Raw genomic sequence first — 21,508 nt, forward strand, 5'->3', positions numbered from 1 at the left:
ACACCACACAATGGTTAATTAAGGGTCTCTCTTACTGAATGGACCTTGCTGCTCCCTGATGTTCACTCTGACCTTCATTTGCACGCACTCCTTTTCCAGTGTCTGTCTAACCTCCATCGTCCAGTCTGTCGTCTGCCTGAGTTCTTTTTTAAAGATTAATATCAGTCACAAGAGGTTGGTGGCACCTTAATTGGGGAGGACGGAGTAATGACTTGAGTGGAATGGTGTCAAACACACGTGTTCTATGTGTTTGATGGCATTCCTTTCGCTCTGTTTCAACCATTATCATGAGCCATCCTCCCCTCAGCAGCCTCCACTGTTGCCAGTTGAGGGGTCTTCGTATCTTGTGGCGACGATCCTAGGCGCATTAATCTCAATAGAACTTCCAAAATGTTATTCCTCGAAAGGGGGAAATATAGAAAAAACTCACACAGAGATGTAGATTTTGGCTGCAAGTCACTTGTAATAAGTCTTTTCACAAAACAAACATGGCATGCACCTCTAGGAATTTCTAGGTATAATCAAACTCAGCTCAAAACAGACATCAACACATATCTTACTCAGGCTAGGGTATTTTTTATGAATTTCTGTAAACTGCCTGTTACTCAGGGCCAGAGGCCAATATTTGCATATAATTGGTACCATTGGATAGGAAACACTTTGACGTTTGTAGAAATGTTAAAATAATGTTTGAGACTATAACACAATTGATATGGTAGGAGAAAATCCAAAGAAAAGCCACCCAGAAATATATACGTTTTGAGATTCCATACTCTTACAATGGAAAGCTATGGGGTATGCAATTCCAGCTCCCAGATTGCAATTTATATGGCTTCCCCTAGATGTCAACAGTCTTTTTTTCAAGGTTTCAGGCTTGTTTCTTCCCAAACGAGGAATAATTGAGTTTTGATACAGGAACCCAGAGTTGGAAATCAGTCTGTTAATTTTTTAATTTTTCTATTGAACATACTTCTTTCTGGATTAAATATTATAGTTTAATTACATTTTAGGGTACCTGAGGATTAAATAGAAACTTATTTTGACTTGTTTTAAAGTTCAGCGGTAGCTTTTTGGATTCCTTTCTCTGCATGTTGAACGAGTGGATTACTCAAATCAATGGCACCAACTAAACTGACTTTTGGGAGGCTGGGACCCTTTGGATTGCAAATCAGAGGAAGATTTTCAAAAAGTAAGTGAATATTTCATCGCTATTTGTGAGTTTATGAAGCATGTGCTGGTTGAAAAATATTTTGATGTGGGGCGCCGTCCTTAAATAATTGCATGGCATGCTTTCACTGTAAGGCCTATTGTAAATCGGACAATGCAATTAGATTAAAAATAATTTAATATTTTAACCGATATAAGATACTTGTATGTACCTACAATATTTTTAATATCCATAATTGTTATGATTATTTATTTGAATTGCGCACCCTCCAATTTCACCGGAAGTTGTCGACAGGTGTCCCGCTAGCGGGACGCCTAGCCTTTTAATATCAACATTAATTCCTAGGTATATAACCAATCAAACTCAGATAAACAGACATCAATGGAGAACTCAGATCGTATTATCAACATTTAGATGATGATGCTGTATTATTATTAGAATGAAATGCGCCGTAATAATAACTATCTCACTATATCAATGGGGAGCTGTATTTGCCATTTTTAAATATGGCTGAGACCACAATCCCTGTTATTCTATGTCGGGCATGCTTCACACAGATGGTGTCGATAGCTTAGGCACAAGTCTTATTTAAGATTGTTCCATCTCCTTTAGGAAATCGTCTCCAAAGTCGACCATCTGCTTCAGTGCTCTAAATAACAGCACATCCATGTCTTCGTCCAATTCGATTTCCTCATGGTAGTTCCTCACAGGAAAGATGCAGTTCACTGGGACGCCCAGCTTTATACTGCATTTCTCCATCTTCAACAAAAACATCAAATGAGTTTAATATATACACACGTGCCTTACAAAAGTATTTGGACTGTGTTTGTTGTAATTGTTTTTGTTGCTGGAATCTATTGTCATTTGAATTTGAGATTAAATAATGAAGTCATATACATTTGAGCTCACTATACACTGTGATTTAAATGGGAAGTTCAGTATTTTACAACTTAATGGTAGACGGTTCCTCAACTTTAGTAATTTATGGGCAAGGATAAACTGTAATCCATTAGTTTTCTTTAAATAGCCACTACAAGCTTCAGTTAACTCATACCACCACTAGCTAATTGGAGTGGTAAGGGCATGCAGCTGCCTGTTAGAAAAAGTTGTAAAATACTGAACTGGAATATTATGACCCTATTAAGTTAATGAAAATGTCTCACCATCTCCTTGATATACTTGCTTAGATACATATTTCTTAAGTTTTCTTTCACCAATGGACAAGCTATATCAACCCTGGTGAGGATGACCACTTGGGGAATTCCTGAAAAAGAGACTCTGATAAGTATTTGCCTATGTGTAATAAGTATTTGCCTGTGACTGACCCATTGCTTCCAGACCATTGGGGAGTGTGTGTGACTCAGTGGGTTGGGTTGTGAGCACAAAGGACAATAAAGTATTGTAATGAAACAAGCAAGGAGTGCGACTCGAACCCTAAACCTTCTGGCGTGAAGGCCAGAGTGCCATTGACTGTGCCACAAAAACATGCTCAGGTGGCATAGTTGATAACCAAGCTTATAAACCAGCGTCGCTACAGTATATATTTTATCTTATATATCAGTGACTACAGTAATAGTGCTCAATAATGTCTTTCTCCACTTTCTCCACTTACCCAATTCACTGGCCACTAATCTAATGGCCCTCATCTTCTTGATGACCTCATCATCCATGAGAGCAATCTTATCTGCTGGAATCAGATTGACCAGGCAGTGGGCTCTGTCACTTGGACTGGGGGACTTATTGTAGCCCAAATCGCCCTCGGTCAATGAATGACTCGGATTGAACTAGACAGAATGAGACAAAGTACAAAAACAAGACTTCATATTGAGTTCCAGCATATTAACAATGGCAGGAATTGAATTATTAAATCACAAAATCTCTTTCACATAGTAATGAGCATGCAGTGCTGTTGTGCTAGAGAGATTTTACCTTGTGACCCTCTTTCACATGTCCTGTCAGTGCTTTCTTAAGGTCATCTTCATGCACTCCTTTGCCATTCTGGTTCTCAAAACCCATGACATCATTGAAGATAAATGGGTAATAAGATCCAGTTTTTCGATTCTCAATTTTGTGTGTTATGTACTGAAATGAGAGAGAAACGTGCATTAATTTTTGCCACTCGTCATCAACCAATCAGGGTTGTGGTCAATTCCGTGCGAGCACTTAAATGTGGTTATTTTCACCTACTTTCATAGAATGTTTGGGAATTACGTAGAGTAAGGCATTTGTGAAAATTCTATAGCAATATAGAGTGGGAAAGTGGCCGTGTGTTTGGACAATTAATAGTCACTGAAGTAAATAAAACATCTGTCTTGTCCAGGACCGACCTCTACACAGGCCGGTGAACCATAGCCAGTCCGAGCAACAGTAGGCCTATATGCACATAAGCCATTTGCTATCATGTGTTCGCGTGACTTTAGATCATTCGACAACATTCACCAAATGCCACAAAATACACCTGAATGGATTTCTGCAAATTTGTAAATACCACTGGAGTCCTCTTACATTTGGGAGTAGATAAACCCTCTCAAACTTTTTCGGCTTGTAGTTGGCCATCATAATTGCACTGATAAACAATGGGGAATAGTAGCCTGCTCGCCCTTCTGCAGTTTGCCTGCCAATGCATGCTTGTCCCGACCCAAATGTTGACAACTGAATGGAAACTTTCCTGCCTGCCTTCACATTTGGTTGATGCCAAATACATTTGATTGACAACTAAGAGATATGCTAACAGTGGATAACAGTCATTAAAGTTCAACAGCCAGCAAAGTGATTCACATAGCTAACCAAATGACACCTGTATCTCTAGCTGTAGCCACAGAAAAACGATATGGGGGGGAGTCGGCCACTCACCCACTCCTCCAATGACATGCAGGGTTGCCAGGTGTAGCCAAACTTTCTAGCACAGTGACCACTCATAACCTACCCACAAGGCCTAAAAACTAGCCCACATTTTTTGGGTTAAGCAAGAGAGGAGCTGCCACGTACCTTATATCCAATAGAAATGGTCTAAACCCTTTTTCCATAACGTTTGAGCAAATTATTAAGAAGGAACATCAACGTAAGAAACAACTGAGGTTTTCTATCAAAATAATTACTGCGTGTTAACTTCTTATGGCTGAAATCCAGTTAACGGGATCGATTTGACAACAGCCAGTGAAAGTGCAGGGCGCCAAATTCAAACAACAGAAATCTCATAAATACAATTCCTCAAACATACAAGTATTATACACCATTTTAAAGAAAAACTTGTTGTTAATCCCACCATGGTGTCCGATTTCAAAAGGGCTTTATGACGAAAGCATACCATGCGATGTTAGGTCAGCACCTAGTCACAGAAAAACACAGCCATTTTTCCAGCCAAAGAGAAGTCACAAAAAGCAGAAATAGAGATAAAATGTCATCAGATGACACTCATAGGACTTCATGTTACAAAATACATGTATGTTTTGTTCAATAAAGTTCAAATTGATATAAAAAAATCTCAGTTTACATTGGCGTGTTACGTTCAGTAATGTTTTGCTTCCAAAACATCCGGTGATTTTGCAGAGAGCCACATCAATTTACAGAAATACTCATCATAAATGTTGATTAAAAATACAAGTGTTATAGATAGAATTAAATATATACTTCTCCTTAATGCAACCGCTGTGTCAGATTTCAAAAAATCTTTACGGAAAAAGCACATTATGAGTACAGCGCTCAGGCACCAATACAAGCCATACAGATACCCGCCATGTTGTGGAGTCAACAGAAGTCAGAAATAGCATTATAAATATTCACTTACCTTTGATGATCTTCATCGGAATGCACTCCCAGTAATCCCAGTTCCACAATAAATGTTTGTTTTGTTCGATAAAGTCCATCATTTATGTCCAAATACCTCCTTTTTGTTCACGCATTTAATCCAAATTCACGAGGCGCAGGCACTTAGTCCAGACAAAAAGTCAAAAAAGTTATATTACAGTTCGTAGAAACATGTCAAACGATGTATAGAATCAATCTTTAGGATGTTTTTAACATAAATCTTCATTAATGTTTCAACCAGACAATTCCTTTGTCTTTAGAAATGAAAATGAACGCAGCTCGCTCTCACGGCCGAGCGCATGATTTAGCTCATGGCATTCTGCCAGACCTCTTAGTCAAACAGCTCTTATTAGCTCCCCCTTCATCATAGAAGCATGAGACAAGGTTCTAAAGACTGTTGACACCTAGTGGAAGCCTTAGGAAGTGCAATTGGACCAAATTTACACTATCTTGGATAGGAAAAATCTTGAAATCTTTTGGATGAACAAATGTTAGGCTATTTTCTGGCAATTGTGCCATTATTATGTGCCAGATGTCAAGACAACAAACTATTATAAATGGCCTATTCGTAAGATTGTCATTTCAATAGGCATAGGCTACTGATTAAAATCCATGTTTATGATTGTAATTCAACTTCGCCATGGTTGGTCACAACCAAGTCCTTAAAAACCTTGCGTCCGCCCTGGAGGACAAGCGAGCTGCCACCAACTCCCTACCACCCACAGCAGCATCACACTCCTTACGGACAAACTTTGTCGGCGAAGGGGCTAAACCACCGAAGAGCGGCTCTACACCATTAGAGCGAGACCAGCTGCGCTTGGCCCGCGACTGGAAAATGCTAGCTGACATTGGCCGGCAACTTGTGTTTCCTCCGGAGATCGCAACCACCACCCTAAGACCTGACATGGTTCTCTGGTCCCATTCACTCAATAAGGTCTTCCTCATTGAGCTCACAGTACCCTGGGAAAACTCAGTAGATGAGGCTTATGAGCGAAAACATCTGCGCTATGCTGATCTAGCTGCCGAAGCACGGCATCATGGCTGGAACACAGAAGTCCGACCAGTGGAGGTGGGCTGCAGAGGTTTTGTGGCAACATCTACAACCAGACTGCTTAGAGACCTGGGAATTAAGGGCCAGAGCCAGCGTTCGGCAATCAAAGCTGTATCAGAGGCGGCAGAAGGCAGCAGTCAGTGGCTCTGGATGAAGAGGAAAGACCCCAGCTGGGCCCCGAAGTGAGAGGGCCAGGAGGTATGCGGTCAACAATGCTTGACTCAGGGAGGAGGACGCCCCTGCCATGCATAGTCCCATGGGATGTTGGCTATCAACAACAAGGCAACTCCTATGACTAATTGGGAATGGGACGCAAGCGTAGGATTGATCACCCTGTCGCTGGCCGCCTTTGGGGAGGGTGTATAGTGTGAAAGGCCGAAACACCCTAGGAACCAAAGGTACACTACTGACGATGCGCTCCTCAAATTTCACCACGCTCCCTGTTCATTAACTCTTGGAAGTGCTTGCACAAAGGATAGTAACATCTCATCCTGTGTTCTTGGAATCTGTTTGCTGAGCTAGGTGAAGGTAGCATATAACCCCTGATAGGCTTGCATCTCATTTCGGCAATATCAAGGTAAAAAGTTATTGTGTTTCTCAATAGCCTGTTGAAATTACGACCCCATGCAATTCCAATCACTGAATCAAATATTATTAACTATGAACTGAATATGCTTGTCAACAACAGCCATAGTTTTTAAAGATTTTACCTGTAGCCTAATCTGACTGACTGTTACTGTCAATCTTATGCATTCTAACAACAACCATTAATAATTGTGTAATAACATAAGGCTACAGCATGTCAGCAACACATGACAACAACCCAGTAGCAACACACGACAACAAGGAAACAACACAAAAATGATACAAACATTGTTAGGCACAGACAACAGCACAAAGGGCAAAAAGGTAAAGATGACAGTGCATCACGCGAAGCAGCCACAACTGTCAGCAAAAGGCGCTGCATGGTCAATCCAACGTCTGCATTGGCAGTGCAGAATTTAAGGGATAGCCCCCCCTTTTTTAAATTCTCGCCTAAAATGACATACCCAAATCTAACTGCCTGTAGGTCAGGCCCTGAAGCAAGGATATGCATATTATTGATACCATTTGAAAGGAAATACTTTGAAGTTTGTGGAAATGTGAATTGACTGTAGGAGAATATAACACAATAGATCTGTTAGAAGAAAATACGAAGAAAAAAAACATTTTTTCTCTACCACCATGTTTGAAATGCAACAGAAAGGTCCCAGTTCGAGCCATCACACTGACTGTAATTCCGATGGTGTCCACAAGATGGCAGCAGTGTATGTGCAAAGTTTCAAATCAAATAATCTCAGACAGTTACACAGACACTCAGTCCTAACTGTAACTGTTTTTGAGGGAAGCTATGAGATGTGGAAAAAGAAACAAGTTGAAACCTTGTAATCAAATCAAAGTTTATTTTTCATGTGCACCGAATACAACAGGTGTTTACACATTCATCTTCTGCACATCTACCATTCCAGTGTTTAATTGCCATATTGTAATTACTCCGCCACCATGGCCTATATATTGTCTTAACTCCCTTATCTTACCTCATTTGCACTCACTACATATACCGTAATTTCTGGACTATTAAGCGCACCTGAATATAAGCCACACCCACTGAATTATTAAAATATGTATTTTGTACATAAATAAGCCGCACATGTCTATAAGCCGCAGGTGCCTACCGGTACATTGAAACAAATGAACTTTACACAGCCTTTAAACGAAACACGGCTTGTAACAAAAATAAATAGGCTTTTAAACGAAATACAGCTTGTAACAAAAATAAATAGGCTTTAACGAAACACGGCTTGTAACAAAAATAAATAGGCTTTAACGAAACACGGCTTGTAACAAAAATAAAAAATAAATAGCAGTAAACAGTAGCCTACCAAGAAAGTCATTGGTCACTATCTTCCTCCTCCTGTGCACTGAAACCACTGAAGTCATCTCCTTCGGTGTCGGAGTTGAATAGCCTCAAAATTGCTTCATCCGATCATTGTCGCTCTCCTCACTTTATCCGGAGGCAAATTCCCCGCTGAGCTCATGCTGCCCTCTTCAACACGCAGCAGTCCAGCCTTTCAAAACCCGTTGATGATAGTGGATTTTTTGACAATGCTCCACGCTGTCAGGACCCACTGGCAGACTTTACCATAAGTTGCTCTTCGCATGCGGCCCGTTTTAGTGAAGGATTTCTCCCCACTTGTCATCCAAGCCTCCCACTGAACACGGAGCGCCACCTTAAATGCACGATTTACACTGATGTCGAGTGGCTGCAAATACTTTTGGCCATCTGCTTTTCTTCCCTCTGAAAGCTTTTGTTGTCTTTTTGCACTGAGTCAGTTCCTCACGCTGCTGTTTCCAACGTCTTATCATCGACTCATTAAGGCCAAGCTCCTGTGCAGCAGCTCTATTTCCTTTTCCAACAGCCAGATCGATCGCCTTCAACTTGAAAGCTGCATCATATACATTTCTCTGTCTTTGCCATGATGAGGGTGACAAAATGACTACCGTAAATCAGAATGATGGGAAGTTTGAGCGAGCTCGATTTAGTCATTGCATAAACCGCGAGGTTCAAAGCGTGGGAATAAAGTAGCGGCATATAGTCCGGAAATTACGGTAGCCTTTTTTATTTTTTCTACTGTATCATTGACTGTATGTTTTGTTTATTCCATGTGTAACTCTGTTGTATGTGTCGAATTGCTATGCTTTATCTTGGCCAGGACGCAGTTGCAAATGAGAACTTGTACTCAACTAGCCTACCTGGCTAAATAAAGGTGAAATAAAACATTTTTAAACAGTGAAATGCTTACTTACAGGCTCTAACCAACAGTGCAAAAAGGTATTATGTGAACAATAGGTAAGTAAAGAAATAAAAACAACAGTAAAAAGACAGTGAAAAATAGCAGTAGCGAGGCTATATACAGTAGTGAGGCTATAACAGTAGCGAGGCTATATACAGTAGCGAGGCTATAACAGTAGCGAGGCTATATACAGTAGCGAGGCTACATACAGACACCGGTTAGTCGGGCTGATTGAGGTAGTATGTACATGTAGATATGGTTAAAGTGACTATGCATATATGATGAACAGAGAGTAGCAGTAGCTTAAAAGAGTGATTGGCGGGTGGTGGGTGGCGGGACACAATGCAGATAGCCCAGTTAGCCAATGTGCAGAGGCACTGGTTTGTCGGGCCAATTGAGGCAGTATGTACATGAAGGTATAGTTAAAGTGACTATGCATATAAGATAAACAGAGTAGCAGCAGCTTAAAAGAGGGGTTGGGGGGGCACACAATGCAAAAAGTATGGTGTAGCCATTTGATTATCTGTTCAGGGGTCTTATGGCTTGGGGGTAAAAACTGTTGAGAAGCCTTTTTGTCCTAGACTTGGCACTCCGGTACTGCTTGCCATGCGGTAGTAGAGAGAACAGTGTATGACTGGGGTGGCTGGGATCTTTGACAATTTTCAGGGCCTTCCTCTGACACCTCCTGGTGTAGAGGTCATGGATGGCAGGCAGCTTAGCCCCACTGATATACTGGGGCGTACGCACTACCCTCTGTAGTGCCTTGCGGTCGGAGGCCAAGCAATTGCCGTACCAGGCAGTGATGCAACGGGTCAGGATGCTCTTGATGTTGCAGCTGTAGAACCTTTTGAGGATCTGAGGACCCATGCCAAATCTTTTTAGTTTCCTGAGGGGTTTGGGCTTTGTCGTGCCCTCTTCACGACTGTCTTGGTGTGTTTGGACCATTCTAGTTTGTTGGTGATGTGGATGCCAAGGAACTTGAAGCTCTCAACCTGCTCCAGTACGCCCCGTTGATGAGAATTGGGGCGTGCTCGGTCCTCCTTTTTCTGTAGTCCACAATCAACTTCTTAGTCTTGGTTGCGTTGAGTTATAGGTTGTTATTCTGGCACCACCCGGCCAGGTCTCTGACCTCCTCCCTATAGGCTGTCTCGTCATTGTCGGTGATCAGGCCTACCACTGTTGTGTCATCTGCAATCTTAATGATCATGTTGGAGTCGTGCCTAGCCATGCAGTCGTGGGTGAATAGGGAGTACAGGAGGGGACTGAGCACGCACCCCTGGGGGGCTCCATTGTTGAGGATCAGCGTGGCAGATGTGTTGCTACCTAACCTCACCACCTGAAGGTGGCCCGTCAGGAATTCCAGGATCCCGCAGAGGGAGGTGTTTAGTCCCAGGATCCTTAGCTTAGTGATGAGCTTTGAGGGTACTATGGTGTTGAACGCTGAGCTGTAGTCAATGAATAGCATTCTCACAAATCTTTGTCTAATCCGAGGTGAGTGGTCGCTGTTCTCATATCCAGAAGCTCTTTTTTTGCCGTAAGATACGGTTGCAGAAACATTATGTGCAAAATAAGTTGCAAATAACACCAAACAAAAAACACAGCAGCACAATTGGTTGGGCGTCTGTAAAACTGCTGCCATTTCTTCCGGCGCCATTTTGAGTCAGTCAGACGGATAACTTGAAGTATGAAAGAACTACATGACATTTAGTGTGAAATCACCCAGGTACATTTGGGCAAATCGTGAAGGAGACATTTGCATTCATATTTCATGTTTCTGCAAGAATATCATCAAATATGTATACTTGGTCTTTGATTTAGCTTTTCCGGTATTAGGAGCCATATTGTAAGTTCAACATTTGCAAAACAACCAGTTTTCATTACTCTGAATATTCTTATAATTTTTGTCGAAAAGGAAAAGGCATGCTGTCGCAAAAGGTTAGAAGCTACATTTTACAAGAGATACAGGGTTTCCGGATACTCCCATAAAGCCCATCTCATTGGCAATCTAGCTAGCTTTGTTTGAACCCGATTGGTGCTCATTTGACAAAGATACAGTTGATCAAATTAAGACTAGCCGTGTCATCGGTGTGCCATGAAGGCGTAGCTCTCTGACCAAATTTGGTGTCCTATAGGATATACTACACCTCTAATGATATAGTGAAGTCTGCTTACGTTCTAGGATCTCTGAGGAATACATACAAATGTGATTTGACTGCTTGAAACAACGTTTAGGGTTAGATTTTCAGATTTCTTTCTTTGCAAATTGAACAAGTGGAAATGCAAAATCGATCGTGCATGCTATATGGACATTTTTAGGATATGAAAAAGGATTTTATCTAACAAAAAAACACTTCATGTTATCTCTGGGACCCTTTGGATGATAAATCAAAGCAAGATTGCAGAATGTAAGTACACATTTCACCTTCAGAGGTGAATATATCAAACCTATCGCGGTGAAAAAAGTATTCTGTTAGGAGCTCTCCTCAAACAATAGCATGGCATTTTTTCACAGTAATAGCTACTGTAAAAAACGAAAGTGCAGTTATATTAACAAGAATTATGCTTTCAGCCGATATAAGACACTTCTGCTAAATGACTTAAATGTAAATGTAAATGTATATGTACCAACATTTGTTGTTTCTCTAAAATCTGCGATGGTGACACAAGACGCTGTATGATTTACAACTGCCCTGTTAACTGGACACCTATCCCTAAGAAGTGAATATATGGCCTCTGCAGAAGTCAGGACATTCATACTTCTTGCGATTCACGGAGCAGCGCAGAGCTGTTGTGAAGGAAGTTGTCATGGAAATTAGTTTGTGTTTATACAGGACCTCCCGCCCTCACCTACCGTCAACCAATCATGTCTATGTGGCGCCCTCTGCATTGTTACAAAATTTGAGAGGCGCACGGCGATGTGGTACAGAGCTTAATTTGGCCTCTGCATGACTCCGGAGGCTCCGCAAATGCGTCACACATATGGCGCCTCCGATCACATTTTCGGATCAAGCCGAAATTGACTGTAAGATGTCCATGATTGAGTCTTTGAATGTAGAGATGGACATGAAACTGTCCAGTTGACTTTACACACTGCACTCTTTGAGACAGGTAGTTAGTAAACCAGGCCAAAGACCCCTCCGAGACACCAATACTCCTTAGCCGACCCACAAGAATAAAATATTCTACCGTATCAAAAGCTTTGGCCAAGTCAATAAAAATAGTAGCACAACATTGCTTCGAATCAAGGGCAATGGTGACATCATTTAGGACCTTGAAGGTTGCAGTGACACATCCATAACATGAGCGGAAACCAGATTGAATACCAGAGAGAATACTATAGACATCAAGAAAGCCAGTCAGTTGATAATTGACAAGTTTTTCCAACACTTTTGATAAACAGGGCATATGACAATAGAAAGTTTTATAATATGTGACATTTAGAAAGTGTGGTTTGCTTTAAATAACAGGAAGTCATTCTCATTTCAGCTATCCATCTAGTAGAATTCGTTACATGCTATTGAGGAAGGCAATAGTTGCATGTGTTTGACAACAGCTGCTAATCAGATCAGGGAATGGATGGCGGAAAACAACGCAATTGCTAATTAAAATACATTCTCAGTATGGGTGAGCCTAGATGTTATTGCTTACTGCATGCATTGTTACTAAAAGGTATGTTCTAAATATATAGTACAATTAGTATACAGGATGTAGTTTTAGTAGAGGCGAGACAAATGTCCCATGTATTTTTTGTATTTACATAAATTCATTTACCCTTTAATACCCTGGTTGCAAGTATTTGTCCATGTTTGCTACCCTGAACTTTTACCATATGTGCAAAATGACTTAGGCCGTGACCAAATACTTGTCCTAGCTCACTCAATTTAGGCTTTTGGGGTATGCAGTAATAATTGAAATGTTTTTAGCATGTGAAATTACAAAATTGAGTATACTTTAAATGCCAGGATGTCATACTAACTTCTGCTTTTCGTCTTCTAGAATGAGTTTGATGCGCACTAATAAGGAAGCAAATTGTCTTTTCAGTCAATTGTTTTTGACAACAGCTGATAAAAAGATAAGGACGACAGGCTGTACTGAAATGAACAAAGTAGTATGTATAATGGTTAATACATAGTATATTCTTTTAGTAAGCAGTAGGTCTAGGCTACAAATAAGCTGGACACAGACTTACTGTTGTGGTGAAGCTTTTATCAGCCATAGCAGAATCAACCTGGGCTTTCATTGTCATTTTATTCTGAAAGACATTGTTGATGGAGTTGATGAAGCTTGATTTGCCCGCTCCGATTGGTCCACTTAGCAGAATCCTAACATGTTCTATGCCAGGGTTACGTGGAACATATGCCTTCAGGTCCTCCAACAACTGATCTCTTCCACTGTCAGAGAAAAACATGTTCAGTGTCCTGATTGCAATGTAATGTTACAGTATATGGGAAATACCTTTCTGACAAATGCCCTTATTCACTTTTTCAAATGTATATACTGGGTTACAATAATGATGATGGGCGGTATTCTGTTGTGAGAAACATTTTTCACATAAGTCTCCCATTGACATCAATGACTGATTAACATGAGTAACAAGTCTGAGTAAGTTGCACGTGTGGATCTCAAGTCAAAATACCTCAACAACCTTGTCCATTATGCAGTAAGTAACCTATGTCCACTAGAGGCGACGCCAGGTGATGATTGGCTGTTGATATCTAGCACTACATAGCTCAATAGAGGCTGCTGAGGGAGTACGGCTCATAATAATGGCTGGAATGAAGCAAATGGAATAGCATCAAACACATGGAAACTATGGGGCGGCAGGGTAGCCTAGTGGTTAGAGTGTTGGACTAGTAACCGAAAGGTTGCAAGTTTAAATCCCCGAGCTGACAAGGTACAAATCTGTCGTTCTGCCCCTGAACCCACTGTTCCTAGGCCGTCATTGAAAATAAGAATTTGTCCTTAACTGACTTGCCTAGTTAAATAAAGGTAAAATTAAATTAAATAAATAAAAATGTTTGATGTATTTGATACCATTCCACTAACTCCTTTCCAGCCATTACCACAAGCCTATTCTCCTCAATTAAGGTGCCACCTACCTCCTGTGACCGAAAATGCTGTTGGCTTGCTAGCACTCAAATGGCGAGCCACTCTGGACAAAGGGTGGTATGCTGCTGGTGACTTAAAGGGCAATTCCACTACTTTTCAATCTCATATTCGTTATCTCCAGCACCATACCAATGTCTGTGAAAATGGCTCATTTCTATGTTCTGTAGTTAAAAAGATAAGAACATGAGGTTGAAAAGTGGTGGAATTCCCCTTTAAGAACTTAAATCACTAACTTCCTCTTTATATAAGTTCTTAAAAGCTCAGAAACGCCAAATCACAAAGGGAGTTGATTATTCAAAACTTACCCCCACGGTGTGTTCCTCCATGGTTTGTCAAAAACTGCAAAATACATTGAGTGCATACTTTGATATAGGGCTGGGCGACATGGGAAAAATATCATATCATGTTTTCTTTCCACATTTTTGACAGTATGACAGTATTTTATGTTTTTGATTAATAAAAGTTCAAAATGTGTTTTATGAGTAGTGTGTGACCCTAGGGTGGCACCCATTATATATGTGGTCTTTCTCCATTCTGATTGTTTTATACTGTTCAATTCAACTTCCACCTAAAATAATTTCCTGCATTTCCATCCATTTCTGTATTTCCTGCACTCATTTGAGATCATTTCCACACTGCCACGATATGGGCAAAAAAACGAGGCCCTATTTTTAATAACCAAATGTTGCAATTGCGATTTAGATCAAAACACTTAGGTGAACTTCTGGAATCATGGAAATATAACTCTATAGTTAGAATATAAATAATAGTGGGCATTTTGAAAACAGTGTTTGACATGACAACAAATGAAAATGCCATGGATGAGTTATTGTGACAGGGTAGGAACCAAATGTGATGTTCAGTGTTTCCTCGGGGACCCTATAGTCTTTGGCTACATTAAATCCTTATTCATGTAGCCAACGTATTCATGCTTCGCCTATTCCTCTTTGATTTAGAAGATACTGTTGCACAAACAACATGCTGATTTATGCATGATCAGATTGGAAACAACATCGTTGTCATCAACATTGTTGCATGTGCTGCAGTGACCATGCAGACTGAATGAGCGGCGGCAGGTAGCCTAGTGGTTAGAGCATTGGACTAGTACCTGAAAGGTTGCAAGATCGAATCCCCGAGCTGACAAGGTCAAAAATCTGTCGTTCTGCCCCTGAACAAGGCAGTTCTGGGGTTTTTGTTTCTTGGCTGTCATTGAAAATAAGTTCTTAAAAAAACAAAAGTGTCTCCTGGTCAAACAACAAATATGCTCCTTGAGTGGCGGGGTGGGGCTAGGTCTGTGTGGAGAGGGACGACTCAAGAAGTGGAATATACTATAAAGATTGACGTTACACACGGCGTATCACGTTCAAATACCTGTATATTCTCTGTATTGTTGTTATTGATTCAATTTCATCAACTTGAAATATCATACCACTTTTGGCACCAATGTAATGAAACAACAGTGAGCAAGTCTCGACCTTCCAGCACGAGTCGATTTCCGCGCTTATAAACCCAGGGTCGTTACAATATTACACCATGGCATGATTGAATGCTCTTTTCTGATTGTCCTGAAGGGCATTCTAGAGCATGCATTATTTCACTATAAAAAAACAGTAGAATTTGCACGGTAGAATTCAATGGCTATAGTTAATTTTTACATTTTGTTTGAGCTGCGTATTGGTATTGTTGAATAATGTTTTCAGCAAGCTAGTACTGATGGTTTGGTTAGCTAAACTAGTAAATCTGTTTGTTTGGTTTACCACAACTACTGTAGCTATATAGAACATTTGCTAGATAGAAATGTGTTCTACATCCACTGAATTAGTTAGCAAGTTTTCTAGATAGCTAAAGCATTTGCCAAGGTAACCAAACAGACTTGAAAGTTTATATCAGCAAATGAACACATTTCTAGTTGCAAATGTGTTAAATTATAGCCATGGTATAAAAGGGATAATTAACTCGGGGCTCTACACGTCATTCACACCTTATACGTCATTCATTATTTTCCTTGTTGATTATCCCTTACATACATTTTTTTAATCACAATTTAACCCCATGCATTTGAACACATGCACATCTTACCTTTAGGTGGAGCTGGGGCTGGGGCTGGGGATGCTGGTTTTGAAGTGCCGTTTCCCGCCATATCTTTGTCCAGTGTTTCAGGTCTGTTCAACTACTAAATATAATGTAAATAGTGTACTTAATTAAATATAATTGACATTTTGGTAATTTACCAGACGTTCTTATCCAGAGTGACTTACAACTTCAAAACAGAGTATTGTCATTACACTATTTTAGCAACTCAGTTATATTTAAGCAATACCGCATGAGAATCCAGGAATTACTCATTCAAATCAAATCAAAGTGTATTTGTCAAGTGCTCCAAATACAACAGGTGAAGACCTTACAGTCAATTGCTTACTTACAGGCTCTAACCAATAGTGCGGGAAAAAAAGGTATGTGTGTGTGTAGGTAAGTAAATAAATAAAACAACAGTAAAAAGACATTTGAAAATAAGAGTAGCAAGGCTATATACAGACACCGGTTAGTCAGGCTTAATGAGGTAGTATGTACATATATAGTTAAAGTGACTATGCAGTGACTATGTATATATGATAAACAGAGCGTAGCAGCAGCGTAAAGAGAGGTTAGGGGGCACACAATGCAAATAGTCCGGGCAACCATTTGGTTATCTGTTCAGGAGTCTTATGGTTTGGGGGTAAAAACTGTTGCGAAGCCTTTTTGTCCTAGACTTGGCACTCTGGTACCACTTGCCATGTGGTAGTAGAGAGATCAGTCTATGACTGGGGTGGCTGGGGTCGTTGACAATTTTCAGGGCCTTCCTCTGACACCGCCTGGTGTAGAGGTCCTGGATGGCAGGCAGCTTTGCCCCAGTGATGTACTGGGCCATATGCACTACCCTCTGATGTGCTTTGCGGTCGGAGGCCAAGCAATTGCCATACCAGGCAGTGATGCAACGGGTCAGGATGCTCTTGATGTTGCAGCTGTAGAACCTTTTGAGGATCTCAGGACCCATGCCAAATCTATTTAGTTTCCTGAGGGGAATAGGCTTTGTTGTGCCCTCTTCATGACTGTATTGGTGTGTTTGGACCATTCTAGATTGTTGTGTATACAGTGTGAATAACTCGCAACTAAGGGCTGTTCTTAGGCCTGACGGGAAGGGAAGAGTAGGGGAAAGAGCCCTTACAGGGGAATTCCAATATCCACATTCATTCGGATAGCCACTCTAGCTTCACCCTCATGTGGGTGCTAACAAGTGTGCTGTATAGTGCTAGGTTTCAACAGACAATCCAGACGGGGCTAGAAGCTGTTGACATTGAGACTTGTGTTTTGCGGGTACTATTTAATGAAGCTGCCAGTTGAGGACTTGTGAGGCATCTGTTTCTCAAACGAGACACTAATGTACTTGCCCTCTTGCTCAGTTGTGCTTCGGGGCCTCCCACTCCTTCTATTCTGGTTAGAGCCAGTTTACGCTGTTCTGTGAAGGGAGTAGTACACAGCGTTGTAGCTCTGCCAACTTTCAACACAGATGTGGAAGTGCGACATCGGGGGATGCAGGGGATTGAAAAGAAAAGCAAAAAAACCTAATATCTCTAGTTTAAACTGATTGATTTTGATGGGGATTTTTTTTAAATGTTACTTAGATGACACACCGGTGCATCAATCGACTCTAGGCGGTTGGTTAATTACATACTTTTTTTCACATGGTTGGGGTCAAGAGAATTTTCAGATATCAAATGAGGTTGTGTACAAAAAAGGTTTGAGAACTCCTGCCCTTAACCTTAACCCCAACCCTTACCATAACCCTTAGCTAACCCTAACCTTAACTCTTAGCTTAACCATTTGAAATGTTTAACTTCAATTGGGGAAGGGTCATCCCAAGGATTCAGGAAAGCAAGGACTGTTCCTCTACAAGTAGAATGTGTTAATGTGTTTTTTCTACTTGCACACAAACATATAAATGAGTTAAAGGTTTCTCCTTTTATCTGGGGATTATTTGTAGGAGTAGAGAACACACAGTTTTGTGTGAATCAAAATCCTTGCATGATGACATCGTGCAAACAAAATCCCACCATGTTGAATGAACAAATGATATGTCGGATGAATGATCTGTTTCCATCACAGCTGTCGTGATTATCGTAGGACAAAACTGTGGATGGAAACATGGTTACCGGCTGTTGTGTTCTTGTTGTCTAGGCCTTATATCACTATGAGCTATGTGGTAGAGAAAACAACACAGTTATCACAACACTGTTTGTAATGTGTATTTTCTTCTGGCTTGGCATCCCCATTTATTTCTCTACTGCAGTTTCTGCATTTTAGTTTGTTTTGTTTAATCCATAATAATGAGGTTCATGCGTCATTTCGCCTGGCTCAGAAAAAAATGTAGTCTGGTCTGGACACCCGTTCACTCTCTTTTGTAGGCTAAAGCGGAGTTCAGCCCTTCAAAAGTGAAACCAATCTTCCAAGGTTGGACAGGCAGACAGCTAGGCATGTTAACCCCCGCTGTACCAAACCAAACGCTAAAAGCAAGGGGAAATGATGTGCGATTTGAGATAAATACAAGAGATGATCACAGACTGCAACATGAACATGATGATTTTCTTATGGAGGCGCAGTGATAATTCAGATTGAAGTGTTTGCAGGCATTGGGCGCCTATGATGGCCAAAACAGCACAGCTTGGAACGCGTCCAATCAGCATCCAGGATACAAACAACCAGTTTCATAATTACATTTTTACAGAGCCATATATATATATATATAAATATTTATATATGATTCTGCATTTATCATGGCGTCATTTATTTTTCATTTTCACTAGCACCAAAAATGGCTGTATCAGGATATACATAGCTTATATATACACCTATATTTCTATTGTCTCTGTGATCTGTTCTCTGTACATTTACAGCATCTTGTCCACCAGCATATTCCAAAGAAAATGTAGAGCACAGTTTTATTACCATTGGTCTATTACTATTATATAATTAAGTTGTATAAGTATTATATAATTTCAACCTTTATCAATTGTAAATTGCTTTGAAATGTACCTTGCCAAAAACTGCCACGTACCTTGTCAACCGGATTCTCAAATGAGCAAATGTATACCTGCAGTCTTTGTTCAACTGCATATGCTCGACATAATTCTAGATTTCACTTTCATTTTACTGTGACTAGGGGCGGACTGGGACAAGAATTAGGCCCTAACATTTGATCCACACCAGTCCACATCACTACGAGCGCCACCTCATATCTCAAAGCCATATCAGATATCTTGGTTGTAAAATAGTTGCTATTGAATAAGGGGGCAAAGCTTCCAAAGTTGTGTTTTTCCCACAATTGCATATTGAGATGTTACGTGATCAGAGGAATCAGTCGATGGTTGTACATGATTAACATTTTATAAAGAGATAAACGAAGCTACAGAGGACAGACATATGTAAACTCAGCAAAAAAAGAAATGTCCTCTCACTGTCAACTGCGTTTATTTTCAGCAAACTTAACATGTGTAAATATTTGTATGAACATAAGATTCAACAACTGAGACATAAATTGAACAAGTTCCACAGACATGTGACTAACAGAAATTGAATAATGTGTCCCTGAACAAAGGGGGGGTCAAAATCAAAAGTAACAGTCAGTATCTGGTGTGGCTCCCAGCTGCATTAAGTACTGCAGTGCATCTCCTCCTTGTGGACTGCACCAGAATTTCCAGTTCTTGCTGTGAGATGTTACCCCACTCTTCCACCAAGGCACCTGCAAGTTCCCGGACATTTCTGGGGGGGAATGGCCCCATCCCTCACCCTCCGATCCAACAGGTTCCAGACGTGCTCAATGGGATTGAGATCCGGGCTCTTCGCTGGCCATGGCACAACACATACATTCCTGTCTTGCAGGACGTCATGCTCAGAACAAGCAGTATGGCTGGTGGAATTGTCAAGCTGGAGGGTCATGTCAGAATGAGCCTGCAGGAAGGGTACCACATGAGGGAGGAGTATGTCTTCCCCGTAACGCACAGCGTTGAGATTGCCTGCAATGACAACAAGCTCAGTCCAATAACACTGTGACAAACCACCCCAGACCATGACGGACTCTCCACCTCCAAATCGATCCCGCTCCAGAGTACAGGCCTCGGTGTAACGCTCATTCCTTCGACGATAAACGCAAATCCGACCATCACCCCTGGTGAGACAAAACCGTGACTTGTCAGTGAAGAGCACTTTTTGCCAGTCCTGTCTGGTCCAGCAACGGTGGGTTTGTGCCCATAGGCGACGTTGCTGCCAGTGATGTTTGGTGAGGATCTGCCTTACAATAGCCATACAACAGACCTTCTGTCCAGCCACTCTCAGCCTATTGCGGACAGTCTGAGCACTGATGGAAGGATTGTGCGTTCCTGGTGTAACTTGGGCAGTTGTTGTTGCCATCCTGTACCTGTCCCACAGGTGTTATGTTCGGATGCACTGATCCTGTGCAGATGTTGTTACAAGTGGTCTGCCACTGCGAGGACGATCAGCTGTCCGTCCTGTCTCCCTGTAGAGCTGTCTTAGGCGTCTCACAGTACGGACATTGCAATTTATTGCCCTGGCCACATCTGCAGTCCTCATGCCTCCTTGCAGCATGCCAAAGGCACATTCACGCATATGAGCAGGGACCCTGGGCATCTTTCTTCTTGTGTTTTTCAGAGTCAATAGAAAGGCCTCTTCAGTGTCCTAAGTTTTCATAACTGTGACCTTAATTGCCTACCATCTGTAAGCTGTTAATGTGTTAACGACCATTCCACAGGTGCATGTTCATTTATTGTTTATGGTTCATTGAACATGGGAAACGGAAACATTGGAAACAGTGTTTAAACCCTTTACAATGAAGATCTGTGAAGTTATTTGGATTTTTACAAATTATCTTTGAAAGACAGGGTCCTGAAAAAGGGACGTTTCTTTTTTTGCTGAGTTTATTATGATGTGCCCGACATCAAACATCAAACTGAGTTCAACAGAGACAGTAACATAGACAGCATAATGTAAATATACAAAAGAAGACTACCAACCGATTAGTCTCTTAATTTGATTTTACATTTCTTCATAGAGAAATTAAAGTAATCTTTCACTTATGTCAGGGATGTGTTAATAGGGGCGGCAGGGTAGCCTAGTGGGTAGAGCGGTGGATTAGCATGTGGTACCCTTCCTCCAGAGCTGACAAGGTACAAATCTGTCGTTCTGCCCCTGAACAGGCAGTTAACCTACTGTTCCTAGGCCGTCATTGAAAATAAGAATTTGTTCTTAACTGACTTGCCTAGTTAAGTAAAGGTTTAAAAAATCCTCTAAACAGGTGTGGCTCTCTAATAACTAACCCTGACTGTATCTTAGACTCAGACCTGGGGTCAAATACATACTGTCCAATACTTTCAAATATTTCTGTTTCACTTTATTTAGCCCTTAATTCTCATGTTTCATTTTCCCACAACAGCTTAGTTGTTGACCAGACAATCAAGTGATGATATCATATCTTAAATGTCATATCTT

The 21,508-nt window shown here is 41.0% G+C and overlaps 1 protein-coding gene across 3 annotated transcripts; it reads right to left on the reverse strand.

Moving 5' to 3' along the window:
* Positions 1-443: 443 nt before the first annotated feature.
* On the reverse strand, positions 444-19,187 carry LOC118373109 (interferon-induced protein 44-like). Of its 3 annotated transcripts, none has more exons than XM_052519382.1 (8): positions 19,062-19,187; positions 16,049-16,142; positions 14,275-14,308; positions 13,050-13,251; positions 3,098-3,250; positions 2,781-2,952; positions 2,332-2,432; positions 444-1,927 (listed from the first exon to the last, which is right to left on the reverse strand). In XM_052519382.1, exons 2-8 carry the CDS (start codon positions 16,107-16,109, stop codon positions 1,757-1,759), a joined length of 894 nt encoding a protein of 297 aa, XP_052375342.1. In that variant the 5' UTR covers positions 16,110-16,142; positions 19,062-19,187; the 3' UTR covers positions 444-1,756. The 3 variants fall into 3 exon arrangements, with proteins under 3 accessions (XP_052375342.1, XP_052375341.1, XP_052375344.1); XM_052519381.1 differs by having other exon boundaries at positions 19,040-19,123; XM_052519384.1 differs by having other exon boundaries at positions 16,049-16,139; positions 19,062-19,093.
* Between the last annotated feature and the right edge of the window lie 2,321 nt (positions 19,188-21,508).

Source organism: Oncorhynchus keta, chromosome 5, assembly GCF_023373465.1.
Source record: "Oncorhynchus keta strain PuntledgeMale-10-30-2019 chromosome 5, Oket_V2, whole genome shotgun sequence".
Lineage (NCBI taxonomy): Eukaryota > Metazoa > Chordata > Actinopteri > Salmoniformes > Salmonidae > Oncorhynchus > Oncorhynchus keta.